General features: G+C 40.7%; 1 long non-coding RNA gene and 2 gene segments (V, D, J or C); 1 reads left to right on the top strand and 2 right to left on the bottom strand.

Moving 5' to 3' along the window:
- LOC144330504 (uncharacterized) overlaps positions 1-6,614 on the top strand; it is a 113,477-nt gene extending 106,863 nt beyond the window's left edge. The window contains exon 2 of the long non-coding RNA XR_013396760.1: positions 4,488-6,614. This is a non-coding gene — a long non-coding RNA (uncharacterized LOC144330504). The remainder of the gene's footprint in view (positions 1-4,487) is intronic.
- Positions 1-17,429, bottom strand: part of LOC106995637 (immunoglobulin heavy constant delta-like) — a 727,209-nt gene that overhangs the window by 565,090 nt on the left and 144,690 nt on the right.
- Positions 6,276-10,063, bottom strand: LOC721089 (immunoglobulin heavy variable 3-30-like). The segment is given in 2 exon segments: positions 6,276-9,801; positions 9,905-10,063. Coding segments are annotated over 2 exon segments (447 nt in total).

The raw sequence follows: 17,429 nt of genomic DNA on the forward strand, positions 1-17,429 counted from the left end.
ATACATATGTTTTAGAGCACTGCATGACTTTGGAATATTCTGCAAGCAAAGGGGATTCTTACATATTCTAGAAACCCCTCAAAATATACAGCAGAGGAAGAAACATTCGGATGAATTATTACATTATAAAGTCCAGTTTAATATAGCTTTGAAAGTAAATGCAAACAAACATACAATAACCTAGCATGGAAACTGAAATAATATTGTAGTCAGTGGATCAGTACGTCAAACCAGAATCTTACCAACCTCATAATGTTATCTAAGCATGGGAGTCATTGCCATTGTTCATCTAATACAGAATCAATCCTGCTTACAATTTTCTGGAAAGGTTGAAAAAAATAACATTTTTAAATAGAAATTATAAAAACTGTAATAAAATGTTGAACTTCCTTGGCCAAGTGTTCTCCTGCTAGCACGTGTGGCATCATGGTTCACTCCTCAGGGAACGTCAGTTATTACCCTATGAATTGGTAGCTAGGAGACCCATACATGCAGAGATTTGACCCTCATCACTCACCTTTTTCCTGCTGCATGCATGTGTTACAAATTATTAAAAGTCATTCCTGTACATACACACTGCAATCACCAACAGTTTAAGGCTGCCTTTTTACTATAACTTTTTAACTGTTTCTTGTGACCTTCAACCAGGAAATCATGTCTATTGGAAGAAACATTCAGGAAAAATACTGTTCTTCAACCATATTGGAAGGAGTCTGTTAACGTACTTTTAACCAAAACACTGCAGAAGAAATCCAGGGAATCAATTATTGGGTTCATATTTTACATCAAAAAATCAATTCAGGCTAGATGAGGTGGCTCAAACTTGTAATCCCAACACTTTGAGGGGCCAAGCCTGCAGAATTGCATGAGACAAGGTGTTCAAAAGCAGCTTGGGCAACATAGGCAGACCTAGTTTCTATGAGAAAATGAATAAAAATAATCAGATGGGTGTAGATGAAGGCCCTCTAAACATAGCAACTTGCTACTCAGCAGGCTGAGGTGGGAGGATTCTATGAGCCAGAAATTTAAAATCACAGTGAACTATGATCACACCACTGCAGTTCAACCTGTGAAAGAGTGAGATCCTATCTCAAAAACAAACAAAAAGAATTAATTAAAAATTTTACACAATTGTAAAGCTACTCAACTAGAGGAAGTTAAACTGTGCATCCTCACATATCCTCTGGCACTTCTGATACTTTGAAGAAGACAGTTGACCTAAGACCTTCAGAATAAACTGATGATCTTGAATCATGAGAAGCTTTCACACAAGACGTTGTACCAGAATCCTCCTCTACATCCTCCTCCTACTCATTATTCTTTGCTTATAAACAATCTTCGCGGCCAGGCGTGGGGGCTCACGCCTATAATCGCAGCACTTTGGGAGGCTGAGGCGGGTGGATCACAAGGTCAGGAGATCGAGACCATCCTGGCTAACACGGTGAAACCCCGTCTCTACTAAAAATACAAAAAATTAGCCGGGCATGGTGGCGGGCGCCTGTAGTCCCAGCTACTTGGGAGGCTGAGGCAGGAGAATGGCGTGAACCCAGGAGGTGCAGCTTGCAGTGAGCCGAGATCGTGCCACTGCACTCCAGTCTGGGACACACAGCGAGATTCCGTCTCAAAAAACAAAACAAAACAAAACAAAAAAATCTTCCCATTTTCTGCAGACCTGTTTGTTCACCCATATTGGACTCTTGTCTCTTTTCTTACTCATCATTTTTATACTTGCTAGAGTACGTCGTCAGACTCTTATTTTTGTGCCTGACTGCTGATAAATTCAAATCTCTTTCCTCTATCATTTGCTTTTTTTTAAGCACACAAGGTAAATCTAGTTAGAAATCACAGGAGCTCCCTCATTTGATGCCATTTGAACCTTGAAACCCCACAAAACCCTTCCTGCAAGTAGGATGCTCTCCCCAGCCCCCCACCAAACCGTGATAAAAACCCTGAGCCAGTCTCCTTCCCTGCTCTACCAAGACACTTTGGACCTTCATAAGAGGCCTGCCCTGCTCTCAGCAGACACCTCAAGGATGTAGGTAATTAACCTTTCCATACTCACTTGGTGTGAATGTGTTGCATAATTGGATTCAACATCCACGTTAAATTTTAGTCGAGATCTCTTGGCATTTGCATGGTGTCATCTACAACGGATGCTGGGAGCTTGGTGTCATGGCTCCTTCCAAAGGACATGCCTGCTTCCTGAGTTAACTCCAGGACACAGTTGGATATGCCTCCTGGGGTTTGAGAAGCTCCCTTCATGTACTGAAATCCTGTCATTATGTTTTTTTATTCTAGTGTTTCCCTAAAAGTATAGCGAGGTCCAGGGTTCATTCATGGGTATATTCAGGAGTCTCTGAATTTTTACGTATTTTATTCATCTCTAGCACCTTTTCTACCAAATTATACATTTTAAAATTTGCAATATTTTAATGAGGTGAAATTAGTAAATAATCTTTACATAAATTGTACAATTTTACAAATATTGACATAATACTCACTTTTATTAACACAGAAAAAATCAATTGCCCTAGAAATTTCCTTTTGTTCTCCTGCAGTTTCTCCTTTCTACACCTTCTCTTCTTGTACCACATCCACAGTCAACTATGGATCTTTTTATGCAACTTTAAATTCATTTTTACTCTATAGAAATTACAGAACTGGAAATATATGTATGAACTTGTATTTGTTTGCCTTATTTTACTTATTCAGGTACTTGTTATTTTAAGCATGGTGTTGAGTGTATCCAGCAGTACTTGATTGTAACAGTGGGTATTATTCAAGTAAATGAATTTTGCACAATTTGTTTACCAGTTAAGCTGCTAACACTTGGATTGCTTTTGGTCTCTGGTTATAATAAATAAAGCTGCTACTTAGCTTAGAGAAGTGCCCAGCTGAGAAACGCATGGTTCTTATTTTTACCACAACATTAATGGGAGTCAAAGTGGAAAAGTTGCACATTAATCAATTTGCTTCAGTACATCAGATAATTAAAGTTGGGGAGCTCTGTGTGTGTGTGTCAGTTCTTGTGTTTTTGTGTGAAAGAGAGAGAGAATGGAAGAGAGACCAAGAAAAAAAGAAACCTTACATGTTTGGACCATAACGTATGAGGTACTCTAGTAAATACAGGGATTTAGTGCTTGATGGACAAGGTCCACATAAGATGGAGAGGACAACTTGATGCACCCCCATATGGGTATATATTAGTGTTTACATAAATGCCATTTTCTAATCACATAAATAGTCAGACAGATTAGAAGAGATGTAGTGGAGGGGTCTGGTGGTGAAATATGATGGTGAAAACAACCCACATCTACAGCCCCTTTTCTGCCCTGCTTCACCTGCCCTGATGTTGAGCCTTGATCCTGCTCATCCTAAGTCCCAACAATCATCCTAAGACCCCGAGTTTCCCCGAGTCACCCCTGCTGGTCCTATGCACCTCTGCAGGAAGGTTTGTGTCTATGCTCACAATGAAGTCCCCTCATTGTTTCTTTTGCTTAAAAATGCATAGTTATGTATTCACTAAACACAGAGTTCAGCTGTAAGAAAATTTTTTTCTTGGATATGGATATGGACTCTTGAGAAGTGGGTTGTAATTTGTGCTCCCTTCACAACCCATGCACCTGATCCACTCCTGCCCATCTTCTAGGGGCAAGCAGATATAATCCTAGCAGGAAGCACTGGTTATGATGGGGAATCCAGAGACAGTGCAGGTGAGGGGGAGGGTCTGCAAGGATGTCTCAAGCCAAAAGTGCTCTGAGAAACATAGATGGTGATGTCAACAGGTTCTGGACAACACGGTGAAATTCCCAAATACACATATTTTTGTGAGAATAAAGAGCTCACTTTTGTCCAATTTGTGAGTCTCCTAGAACAATTCAGTAGATTTTGAGGTTAAATTCAAAAAAAAATTATCACATATTTCTTTTCTCAAACTTGCAACCAAATAAAAAAGACAAACTTCTGTTAGATAAATGAACATTGAATTATTATCACTATGTGAGATAATGATTTTTAGAATAGGATTGACCTGTGATAACCTAGAGTGTCCTAATTCTTAGCCCACAATTAGACGTGAGCAGCAATCACAGGGAGTGAAACACCTGACTCAGTGAAGCTGCACCTGGGGGTCTCTGCAGGCCCCGATTTTTACAGGAACAGCTCCTCCCTCAGACTCAGAGTAAGGACAATTTCTGGTCTTTATCTGGGGAGGTGAAGGTGAGTGTGTGGAAAATATCAAAGTTACTCTAATCAAGATCTCTGCACATGGAGAGAAAGCAAAGCATATGAGAAACAACTGGTTTCAGTTTAGATTGAACAATTTCTCATAAGAAGGGCAATGCCATGTCTGGATCCTGCACAGAATTAAGAAATAATGAATTTGGGGTAAAGTTGAAAATTACAATTGTTTGCAGACTGTGTTATTAATTATCTATGTTATCTGAGAAAACGAAGTAAAGTCATGTTTTTTGTATAAAAATCCGCAGTGTGCTGGCCCTGAGAATGCACCTCCAATCCCTCCAACATCAGGGAGCCCCAATAGCCCAGGCCGCCAGCTGCTGGACTGCACTCTAACACCCGTCACCTGGTGTGTGCCAAAGTCACCCATCCTGGGAGCTCCTCCAAGGCAGTGATGGCGCTTGGTGGAGGCACTAAGGTATGGCTGCTGCTGGGACACGTGGGAGATCCCTGATGGACAACTGTGCTCAGGGAGGCACCAATGGCCTTGCTGGATTTATCTTGGACCGCAGGGTCATTAGGGAAGCTCCATCAAACTCCTACCATTCTCCAGCACTAGTTGCGAGTCTGGCATTGTGGGGTGACAGTATCCACAGCCTCACCCGGCCGCCTGTGCATTTTTCTGCCTCCAATTTTTACCTCTGTTTTTGGGACATATAAGAATATTTCCTCTTTTAAATTAGTTTTCTAATCCAGGGACTCACGGTGGGCACAAAGAATAAATGTACAGGGGCTCAGAGGGGAAATGTTAGAAGCAGAGGAAACTACAGACCCCGAAGGAAAGCAGCCCTTTCCCTGCCTGCATCTGCACCTGCCCTGGGGCTGCTCCTGGTTTGTGAGTGCTGATTGTCCCCTTCAGTCCAGACTCCTTTCTTCTTTTTGCAGGAAATTTTGTGTCTGGACTCACACTGATGCGTCCTCACTTGGGACCTTATGTACAGCTATAGAAGGCCATGTCCTCAGCTCTCCAACTGTTCATTTGCAGATACAGCGAGTTCCTAGCATTGTCTTTGGAGATCGAGAATCTGCCCTTCACAGAGTCTACATGGTATATCCGACTTCCATCATATTTTATACCTATTACTCCCTCCAGCCCCTTCCCTGGAGTCTTGTGAACCCAGCTCATTCAGTAGCTACTGCAGGCGAATCTGGAGGCTACACAGGAGAGTCTCAGGAACTTCCCAGGTTGTCTCAGGTCCTCTATGGACTGAATCAGCTGCACCTCACACTGAAAACCTGAAAATACGCACACATCCTGGTCAGAAACTGCCAAACATATCCACTGCTTCTCTCACTCATATCCACTCACTCTCACTCACTCTACTTCTCTATGAGTCACCTTTTAAAACAGCAACAAGAAAAATTCAGCTTAGCTCAATCCCCATAGAGTCCTCTGTGTTCAGTCCAAATGGAAACCCCTGGGAATCCCAGGGCTGCGGCTCTTCTCCCAGAGCTGCAGGTCAGGAATTGTTTTCACCAGGAGAGAGAGAGTCCTGTTTTCATGCGTCCTCCTCTATAGTAAGCTCCGGTGTGGGATGCCTGACAAGAAGGCAGTGCCCAGAGCAGATGGCAGACTGCCATTGTTTAGTGGCAATGGTAGCATTTGGAAAAATATTACTTATAAATTGACTGTGCCATAAAACTCATTTAGCAACTATGATTTTAGTTTTTACACATGTGTACAACTACAAATATAACTGCATTAAGGAAACTGTAAGAGATATAGAGAAATAGAAAACAATAAAAAAAAGCAAAGACCTTAATACCTCATGACCATAATGTATAGCAAATCCAGAAAGAAAATTCTTAACATGCCTCTGAACTTGAACAACACTATTGAACAATTTTACCTGAAAGACATGTATAGAATCTTCCAACCAAGAGCCACATAATTCACATCTTTCTCAGGCACACATTGAACATTCTCTGTGATATGTTGTATGTTACATCATAAAGTGAGACTTAACATTTAAAGAAGTAATGCCAGCCCTTCTCTAACTCCTTTAAAAATTGTGAAGGGTCAACCTTCCAAATTCTTTTTTTTATACATCTAAAGAAACTTTATTTATCTGTTTCTCGGAGATAACACTGCAAACAGTCACAGATATGCATACAATACAATTATGTATTGGCTATTTACAAATTACAGTAGCGATTTTTCCTCTGAAAAATATAAGTACAAAAGCTAAGTAAACAATGAGGTACTGCCATTTGGGATTTGTTACATGTCATAGGTTAAAGAACTGGCCTTTCGCAAATACTCAACAAATCAACCTGAATAAAGTAGTCAATTAAATGATTTATTTTTTCTAACTTATTAGAAAAAAATCCACCAAGTTTCACCTCAAAATATGTTGCACAAGTATAAAAATAAACCTAAAATTAAATAGGAAAGGTAAGCGGTTCTTCAAAAAGAATGAAAGAAAGGAATAAAATGTAAGCCCATAAGCAAGGTTAAGTCATTCTAAATATCTTTTAAACAACATGAAATTCTTCCCAAGAGAAAACTGAAGAAAAAACTATCACCATTTCTCCACTGATGAAATGTATTTTAAAGGCAGTCTGCAGTATACCTTCTAAACTCTTTCTGTGAGGCTACCATGATAGTTTTACCAGTAATAGACAAAGGCATCACGATAAAAGAAAACTACAGACCAATATCATTAGTAGACATAACTTAATCCCCAATGATAGTAAACTAAATTCTAAAGTCTTTTAAAAGACCATACACCGTGAGCTACTCAAATTTATTCTTGAGATGCACAGTTGATTCAACATCCTCAAATCAATCAACTTGGTATACCACATTAAAAAACTAAAGAAAAAATATCTCAGTAACATTTCATCAGACACAGGAAAAATATTGAAAAAATTGGGGTTTCATTATAAAAACTCTGAACAAAGTAGGAAGACAAGAAAACAACTTGTGCATAATAAAAGCCATTAAGAAAAGTCACAGCTGTTATTATGCTTAATAGTAAAAGATTAAAATGTTTTGGTCTAATATCTGTAACAAGGCGAGAATAAAGCTTGAGCATTTCACTTCCAGGCCTCAACATTTATTTACAAACATCGAAAGATATTGGCATAAATGCATATAGAGAGATTCGATATAAACCCACATATTGATGACAAACTGATTTTCAGCATGAGAACTATCAATATAAAATGACTAAATTATAGTGTCTTTGAAAGAGGATGTTATGAAAACTGGTTTTCACATGAAAATAATTAAGAATTTTAGGTTAGAATAAACACAAAAATTCACTCTAAATGTTTTAAATATTTAAATGTAATACCTGTAATTGTAAAACTCCCAACCTTTAAAAATTAGCAATCTTTTTCAGGATTTTACATTCAAAGCCCCTACAAAAAAAGCAGAATTGAACAACTGGAAGAATAGATTTTAAAAAAGATTCTGCAAAGCAACAAAATAATTACAACTTACAGAATTGGATAATATGCCATATATCTGAAAAAGTTTAAATGTTCAAATATAAAAGAAACTTTTACAACTCAATAGCAAAAATAAAAATCGCCTCATTTAAAAATAATCCATTTTACACCTTTAACAATGTAAGAACCTAGAACTCATATTAAGTGTTTTCCTCTATGGGTAACGGTCCGTCTTATGGTGTACTTGGCTGGACAATGCTTTGTAGTTATTTGATCAAACACTAATCCAGGCGGTGTTGTGAATTTTGTAATAGAGGTTATTAAAACGTAATCAGTTGACTCTGTGTTAGGCAGATTATCATTGCTAACCTGCTTGGCCCTGATTCCATCAGAGCAGACCTGGAGAAGGTAAAACTCTATAGTGATTAAGCAGCTTCAGCTGTTTCTTTGACTGCCAGCCTGCACTTACTGATGGCCGGCCCTGAGGACATTGGATGTTTCCAGCCATCCCCCAAAATCGTCATCCTCTACATCTCACAGGAAAGTGGTGTGTCCCACTGCAGCTTGTCACACCTAAATATCAGACAGAAAGAGACTCCCCAAAATCAAATAATATTTATTTGAAAATGAGCATTGCAATGGGAATATGCATGGGCATATTTAAGCAGGCAAATGAAGACAAGTGTTTTAAAAGAAAATCGAGGAGGCTTACACGAGCTGTTTTGAGACAATTATCCTGGGATAGAAGAATAAAAAAGGTGGAATCAGTTTAAAGATGGACAGGGACTGGCAGGGCAGATATCCCCACAATATCCATTCTTGTTATCAGGGATATGTTCATGAGAACCCTCTATTCATGACCTTCTCCAGCTTCACCTGTAAAGATTATAACACAAGTGGCTCCATTTTGATTCTGACAACTTTCACACCCTCTTCCTCACACCACTAGTGAAGAACGTTACTGTGTGAAGATTTTTCAGAACAGGATTAGAAACACATCCACATCCCACGTTAACCAAACAAGCTTGTCCCCTTCAGTCCCCACTGGCAACTTCCATTTCCAGATGAGTCTCCATGCAACACAGTGGAGGGTCCTGAGTGAGGAGGAGTGAAGAAAGTCCCACCAGCCTCTCCCGCGTGACTGCAGCAGCCACAGCCTGAGACCCACCTGAGCTCCAGGAAAGGGCTTGAGGCCTGGAATTTTGACCACAGGGAAAATATCTTCCTTTTCCAGAAAGCAGGAAAAGCAAATGGAAAAATGAGAACAACAACTACAAAAGAAAGTAAATGGATTAGGGACAAAAGAAGCACCAGATCAGTGCAGATGCTGATTTGCATCCTTCAGTGTCAGGAGAAGGGCCAGACGTGAAACCTGTGAGGTTCTGCATGACACTGACCCTGGCCCAACCTCTCTATTGTCTGTGACCAGGATCCGTAAAGACTGTTCTAGTCAGGGAACCTCACTGAAGTCCCTGTCCTGGGTCTCACTGGAGAAGACTCACTAGGAAGCCCTGAGCTTACTCACTACTCTGATCTTGGTGACTGTGGTTGAAGAATTTTCATCCCTGTAAGCATCAATCTGCATTTTGTGCCGGTGAGAATAGGTCCCCATATTAAAATAATTTCTTTCAAATACATAGAGAAGACGTTGTTAGGCACAGATTTCTAAACTTAAGAGGTTCCCTGGGGAACTGTCAGAAGATGACGTCCCACATCCTGACAGGAAATCAGCCTCCGTGTGCACTGGCCTCTGGGTTGACTCTGATCAGTGGGTCCTGAGCAGCCCCTGCAGCTGATTTCCCCCCACGTTCTTGCAGGGAGGTTTGTGTCTGGGCTCACACTGACTTCCCCTCACTGTGTCTCTCGCACAGTAATACACGGCCGTGTCCTCCAATTTCAGGTTGTTCATTTGAAGATATAGCATGTTCTTGGAATTGTCTCTGGAGATGGTGAATCGGTCCTTCACAGAGTCTGCGTAGTATTTCTTACTTCCATCATACGATATAACTGCCACCCACTCCAGCCCCTTCCCTGGAGCCTGGCGGACCCAGTGCATGCCATAGCTACTGAAGGTGAATCCAGAGGCTGCACAGGAGAGTCTCAGGGACCCCCCAGGCTGAACCAAGCCTCCTCCAGACTCCACCAGCTGCACCTCACACTGGACACCTGCAAACAGAGAGACACCAAGGTCAGAAACTGCCACACATATCCACTGTTTCTCTTACTCATGTCCACTCCCACTCGATCTCTCTATTTCTCCATGAATCACCTCTTAAAATAGCAACAAGGAAAACCCAGCTCAGCCCAAACTTCATGGTGAGTCCTCTGTGTTCTGTGCTGATCACCGAATGGAACACTGTGGACTTCCAGGGCTGGGCTCCTCTCCCAGAGCTGCAGGGTCAGGGCTGGGCTGGTTTTCATCAGCAGAGGGAGGGCTCTATTTGCATGTCCCCCACTATATAGCAAGCTCTGGGTTGGGACATCGGAGGAGAGGCCGGGCTCACTGCAGATGAAGTGTCCTGGGGGAGACTGGAATAATTATATCATTCAGGAACATATAATTTTGTATTATGTGATTGTGGATTGATTAACATTTAGCTCTCATAATCTTATTTTATTCTTACATATTTACACTATATATTTAATGCAGGTTTCAATGTTATATTTTATAGAAGATAATTTACATAGAGAACACAGCAGTTGTGCAGTATGTTTAAGATTACACATCTAAAAAAAATTAGTCCTATTATCTGGGACTGTGCTCTATTCACCAGAGGAGGCTGCTCTCCTGAGACAACTCCAGGGCAGTGTGGCCCACACCTAGTGAGGTCTGCATGATTCCCCATCTGTTATGTCAACTTTCTGTAATTTACCTAAATATGTAGAGTGAATCACGTTTCATGTGTATGTTTTCAGAAGTCAGTCATATTCTTTGTGTTAATGTTGATCTATGTTGATCTATTTATTGCTCCATTTTAGTCCAATATTATTTCATCAGTTTGTTATTGCTTTATTCAAGTGCAATTAATAAATAATTAATTCAAATGTATAGTGAATGATTTGAAAAATGTTGACCTATGTTTGCAACCATTTACTCAGCACTTCAACCAGGTTTTGAATAATTAAATTAATCCTGAAATCTTTCTCTTATTTCTCTGAAATTCAACTCACATCCCCATTACTCCTAACAGCATATTCTCAGAAAAACTGAAATCTTCTCCATGTTAATTTACAATAGTGGCAACTTCTAAAATTTCTACAAATGTGTCATGTAAAATTTACTCTTAATTCCTTAGTTTCTTTCACTAAGCACAATTACTTGAGAATTTAGCCACGTTTTTATATGAGTGAGGCATGCCTTGATTTCAAGCTGCATTAGATTCTAGTACATAAATATATGCCAAACTATTTAATTATTCACCTGTAACCAAATGTGATTTGTTCTCTCAGTTAATGGATTTGATAGAGAAAAGCAGCTACTAACCACGGGAATGTAAAAATGAGTAAACTATGCTCTTATTCTGACCTCATTAACAACAAACCTGGACAACTACAAATAAAAAAAAAAATCTTCAACATATCTGAGTTGAAATCAGAGAGAAAGCAAACAATAAACACAACCTGAAATCTGAGGTGAGAGGAGGCTTCAGAGAGAACCAGGACCCATATATTAGTGTACCTGGGGCAGATATCACTGGATGGTATCTAAGATCGGAACAGACTGGCTTGGAAATATTCAGTGAGTTGCTTGAGGATGCATATGCTCTTAGTGTTAGACTTTGAAGCTGCTAGTGCTTGAAGACTTTTTCTACAGAATTATTATTAATATTCCTGCTGCACTTCATGCAAATAAACAGGCCAAGTTTAAGACTAAAGTTTATTTTGCAAACAACTCAGTCTTATCATTATTTGCTTCTAACAAAAACCAAAACTGGAAGGAGAAACGTTGTATTTCAAAACATATCACACACTTGTCTTTAAACTCGAATCTCCTCAGTTGTTTAAGCATTTGCCTGCATTTTAGAGTAACTCTCTTATTCCTGAGGGGCAGTCAATGATCTCTGACTATAGCCCAGAAGAAACAAAAAGCGGTGGGGAATATAAAAAATCTGGATCAATATTTTAATTCTAAGCAATTATCCTTCAAATCATGCCAGGTGATGGGAATAAATAGGCTGCCCCTAACCTGGCGGTTTCTTTGGGAAAATAAATCCCAGGGAGCTATCAAAAAAGCCAAGCCCCATGCACCCACATTTCGCAGGCATAACTACAGTCACCAGTTATCTGGGCGTGTCAGCAGCTTTGGAATTGTTTTTCAAACTCTTTACCAACTTGTTTGGTTCTGATACATGTCTTCTAATAATCCGATTTGTCTCTTCTCATTTTCAAACCATCAAATTCCAAATGGTCATGCAACTGAAGCCTAGGATAATGGCTCCCTTTTCCTGGGGTCACTTAGATAGGCCTCCAAGAGAGATCTTCCCCAAACAGCATCCCCCATCAGCTGGAAGCAGTTAAGATTGGTCTTTGGCTGTATTCTCAGGACAGTTAGATGTACTTCTTCAAAGAGGAAAATGATAGAGGTAGGAGGCAGAGTATTCTCCTAGGCAGACAGGAGAGGGTCCCCATAGAATCTCCAACACACCAAGGTCATTGTGCACAGGGGACTTGCCTAGACATGCCTGCAGTGAAAATTGTTAAAGTTGTCTCGTCTCTGATAAAATAGTTGTAATACCTAACCTTGTTTTAATATGAATAGACTCTCCCTTAGCTGAGAAAACCTGACAGACTCCATTTGGCTCCTTCATTTGCAAGACATCAAGGACTCCTTACCCACCCCCTTCCTCAAGGAGTTAACTTGTGTAAGCTGACTCTCAGCACATCAGAGTCCCATTCACTGATCAGGTACTGTGGCAAGCAATGTCCACAGTTCCCAGGAATTCGCTAGGGAGATAGCACCATAAAGCCCCTACGTTTGTGTCCCTCAGAGCCCCCACACCTGTCACCTTGTGATGAATTCAAAGCCCCTGCACCTGGAATTGTTTGTTTTCCTGTAACCATTTGTCTTTTTAACTTTTTATCTGTTTTACTTCTGTAAGATTGCTACAGCTAGAATCCCCCCTCCCCTCTCTAATCCAAAGTATAAAAGAAAATCTAGCCCCTTCTTCGGGGCTGAGAGAATTTCAAGCTGATAAATATCATGTTCAAGCAAATGCTAACAGGCAAACAAAAAGCTAACATAGAGCTAAAAAATATACAGTGATTCAATACAGCAAACACGCTAGCTCGGCCTAGTTTACAATATTATCTAATCAAGGAGGGCATTGTCATTGTTCATACAAGACAGTCAATCCCACTCAAACTTCTGGGAATGTTTAAAAAATGGCATCTCTACATAAAAATTATCAATTTTTATAAAATGTAAAACTCTCTTGGCCAAGGGTTCTCCCACTAGTACTGTGGAACCATGGTCCACTCCTCAGGGTGCATCAGTTATTACCCTATGACTTGGCAGCTAAAAGGCCCATCTGTTTATAGACTCTACCCCCAGAGATCATGTTTGTTCTATTGCATGCACGTGTTACAAAATACTGAAAGTGATTCCTGTGTGATAGCCACTCTAATAATGAAGAGTTTAAGGCGGTCTTTTTACTACGTTTTGTCCAGAATCCCCTGTGATCTTCAGCAAGGGAATTAGAAGGAACATCAGCAGAAAATACTGCTCTTGAATCATATCAGAAGGAGTCTTATCAGATACTTTAATTCACTTCAGAAAACATTCAGGCAGTTAATTATTGGGTTCATATTTTACAACTAAAGACTCAATGCAGGCCAGATGCAGTGGATCATCCGTATAATCACACCACTTTCAGAAGCAAAGTGAGGGAACCCCCATGAGACCTGGCAATCGCAGCCAGCCTGGGCAGCATAAAGAGATGCTATTTCTATGAAAAAACTTTTAAAAAATAAGGAGGGTAGGGGTGGCATAACCACCTACTTGGAGATACTCAGAAAGCTAAGATGGAAAACTTATGTGAGTCAGGAGCTCAAATTTACAGTGAGCTATGATCACACAACCGTACTTTGTGCAACAGAATGAGAGCCTGTCCCTAAAAACAAACAAAAAAGAATCAATTAAGAATTTTACACAGCTGTAAAGCTACTCAAATAGGAGATGTTAAACTGAGCACCCTCATAGATCCTCTGGCACTTCTGATGTTTTTCAGCAGATGGCTGACCTAAGACCTGCAGAATAAGCTGATAGTCCTTGATTGTGAGAAACTTCTACCCAAGACATTAGACCAGGACCCTGTCTAATTCCCCATCCCCTCCTTCTTTTTCTCATTATTCTTTGCTTATATTTTTAAAGTCATCTCATTTCTGTAGACCTGGGTGTTGTCCACCCATACTGAACCCTTATCTTCTTTCTTATTCATTATTTTTATTCTTACTATGTAGAATAAGTTGTCACACTATTTTTTGGTGCACGACTGCTGATGACTTAAGGCTCACTACTCCAGGACCACAGTCATCCTGCTGTACAGAGCGCCCTCTGGTGTCCTGTTTTTCTTCGATGGTTCCTGAGAGCCCCTGGTGACCTGAGTGCCTCTACAATGGTCTTGAGTGCCCCCTGGTTTCCTGAGGGACTCTGGGGTCCTGAGCAAGCCCGGCTGTCCTATGCACCCCTACAGGGAGGTTTGTGTGTGAGCTCACACAGTTGTTCCCTCACTGTGTCTTGTCTTAAAAATGCACGGCTATGTCCTTGCTGCTCATGTAGCTCAGCTGTTGGAAGAACTAATTTATGGATATGGATCTGGGGTTGGTGACTGGACTCTTGAGGAGAGGGGGGTAACACGTGCTCCCTTCACGACCTATGCACCTGATCCACTACAGTACCTCCCACGGGGGGCTGATGGATCCAGCTCCAGCAGGAAGCACTATTTATGATGGAGAATCCAAAGACAGCGCAGGTGATGGAGAGGGTCTGTGAGAGCTTCACCAGGCCAAGCCTGCACTGAGAAACACAGTTGGTTGCATGTACAAGTTCTGGATAACACATTGAAATTCCCAAAATACACACATTTTTATGAGAATGAAGAGCTTGCTTGTGTTCAATTTTTGTGTTTCCTAGAGTAATGCAGTGGATTGTGATGTTAGATTCACACAAATATATTGTCACATTTTCTCCATACTTGGAACCCTACAATAAAGAGAAACTGATGTCAGGAGAATGGGCACTGAACTATCTCTGTCCATGATAATTGTGATTTTAAGATTAGGATTCAGATGGGATCATATAAAGGGTGTCCTAATTCTGAACCCACAATTAGACCTGAGCAGCAATCACAGGCATTGGAGGTCACTTACACGGAGAAATACCTGACTCTCTGAAGCTGCACCTGGAGGTCTCTTCAGGCTCTGAGTTGTACAGGAACAGCTCCTCCCTCAGACTCAGAGTGAGGACAACCTCTGCTCCTTCTCTGCGGGAAGTGAGCGTTAGTGTGTGGAAAGAACCTAACTTACTTTAATCAAGATCTCTGTACTTGGGCAGAAAACAAAGAGTATGAGAAAAAACTGATTTCAGACTTACTAGCACAATTTCTCATGAGGAAGGCAATAATATGTCTGGATCTTACACAGAATCAGGAAACTATACATTTGGGGTAACATTGAAAATTACGATTTCTTTGCAGATTATGTTCTTAGTTATCTATGTCATCTGAGAAAATGATTTAAAATCATGGTTTTTATATAAAAATCCATAAAAAGGGTGCTGGCCCTGAAAATGCACCTCCCGTCCCTCCAGCATCAGGGAGCCCAATAGACCAGGCAGTGCTGCACTGCACTCTGACACCCGTCACCTGGTGTGTGCCAAAGACACCCATCCGGGGAGCTCCTTCCAGCCAATGGCTGTGCACAGAGGAGATACTGAGGCGTGGCTGCTGCTGGGACACATGGGAGAGAGATTCCTGATGGACAACTGTGCTCTGGAAGGCACCAATGGCCTCTCTGGACTTAACTTAGACCACAATGAGTATAAATTTATGTCCCTATAGCTATATAGTTGCTGATGTCAACAAATGTTACTAAAACTCTGCAAGAATCAGTGAAAGTAATTAGGGATGTTTATTTCTTGAATGTATATACTTAAACGATACATATATACAGAATTTTAGTAATTCCTAAAATTTAATAATAAATTTATAATAAATACAAGTAATAAAATAACACAGCCTAGAATGCTCCAGAGTTCTGCAAATACAAACCTAACTTTTTTTCCAGCTGAGGAGAAAGGAAACCTCCCCCTGCACCTGCTCCTGGGACTGGTCCTGTCCGCAGTGGGTCCCGAGAGCCCCCTGGTGGCCGCGCGCGCCCCTGCAGAGAGGTTTGTGTCTGGGCTCACACTGACCTCCCCTCACTGTGTTCCTCGCACAGTAATACACGGCCGTGTCCTCGGTTTTCAGGTTGTTCATTTGCAGATAGGTGATGCTTTTCGAATCATCTCTGGAGATAGTGACTCTGCCTTTCACAGATAAAGCGTAGTCTGTTGTCTCACCATCAGCTTTGTTTCTAATTAATCCTACCCACTCCAACCCCTTCCCTGGAACCTGGCGGACCCACTGCATGTAGTGGTCACTGAAGGTGAATCCAGAGGCTGCACAGGAGAGTCTCAGGGACCCCCCAGGCTGTACCAAGCCTCCGCCAGATTCCATCAGCTGCGCCTCACACTTGACACCTGCAAACAAAGAGACACCAAGGTCAGAAACTGCCACATATATCCACTGTTTCTCTCACTCATGTCCCCTCACATTCAACATCTCTAGATCTCCATGAATTACCTTTTAAAATAGCAACAAGGAAAACCCAGCTCAGCCCAAACTCCATGGTTGGTGGTCTGTGTTCAGTGCTGATCACCAAGTGGAAGCTCCTGGGAATCCCAGGGCTGAGCTCCTCTCCCAGAGCTGCAGGGTCAGGGCTGGGCTGGATTTATCAACAGAGGGAGGGCCCTATTTGCATGTCTCCTACTATATAGTAAGCTCTGGGGTGGGATGCCTGAGGAGAAGATGGGTCCAGATAAGGTGACTGTGCCTTGCAGGAGTTTGGTGACAATGATGGTATTTGGAAAATACTCTGTCTTATTATAAAATTTTGCTGTGATAAGCACTTTGAACTGATTACGCTATTTTAGTTTTACTTATTTGTGTAAATTACATTTTGTTGGAATCAATGTTTCTTCATGTACATGTGGAAGTAAACCACACATGGAAAATTAGTCTTGCCACTTTGGGAAGCAGAGTGGAGATTTCTCAAAGAACATAAAACAGAGGTAGCATTTTACCCAGCAAATCCACTACTGGGTCAACACTAATAAGACCTACTTTTTGAAAGCACAATAGGTGCCTATAGTCAATAATAACTTAATGGTATATTTTAAAGAAATTTAAAGAATGTAATTGGATTTTTTTGTATTTCAAAGAATAAAAGATTGAGGGGATGGACACCTCATTCTCCATCATGTGCCTATTTCATATTGTATGAAAACATCTCATGGAACTAGTAAATATATACACCTATTATGTACCAACAAAAATTTTATAAATAATTTTCTAATTGAAGGCAAATGTTCAAAGGAAATAAAGTGATGAAAGTTTAAAGAGAGACACTTTCTAAGCAGTGAGTAACTACTGTGAAGCCCCTACCAATATGCACATACATGTTAGATTTTAATTTTTTTCTTTTTCTTCCATGCACAGAGAAGCACATTTTAATAAACAAATGTAAGGTTTCTTTTT

Source organism: Macaca mulatta, chromosome 7 (genome assembly GCF_049350105.2).
Source record: "Macaca mulatta isolate MMU2019108-1 chromosome 7, T2T-MMU8v2.0, whole genome shotgun sequence".
Taxonomy (NCBI): Eukaryota; Metazoa; Chordata; class Mammalia; order Primates; family Cercopithecidae; genus Macaca; species Macaca mulatta.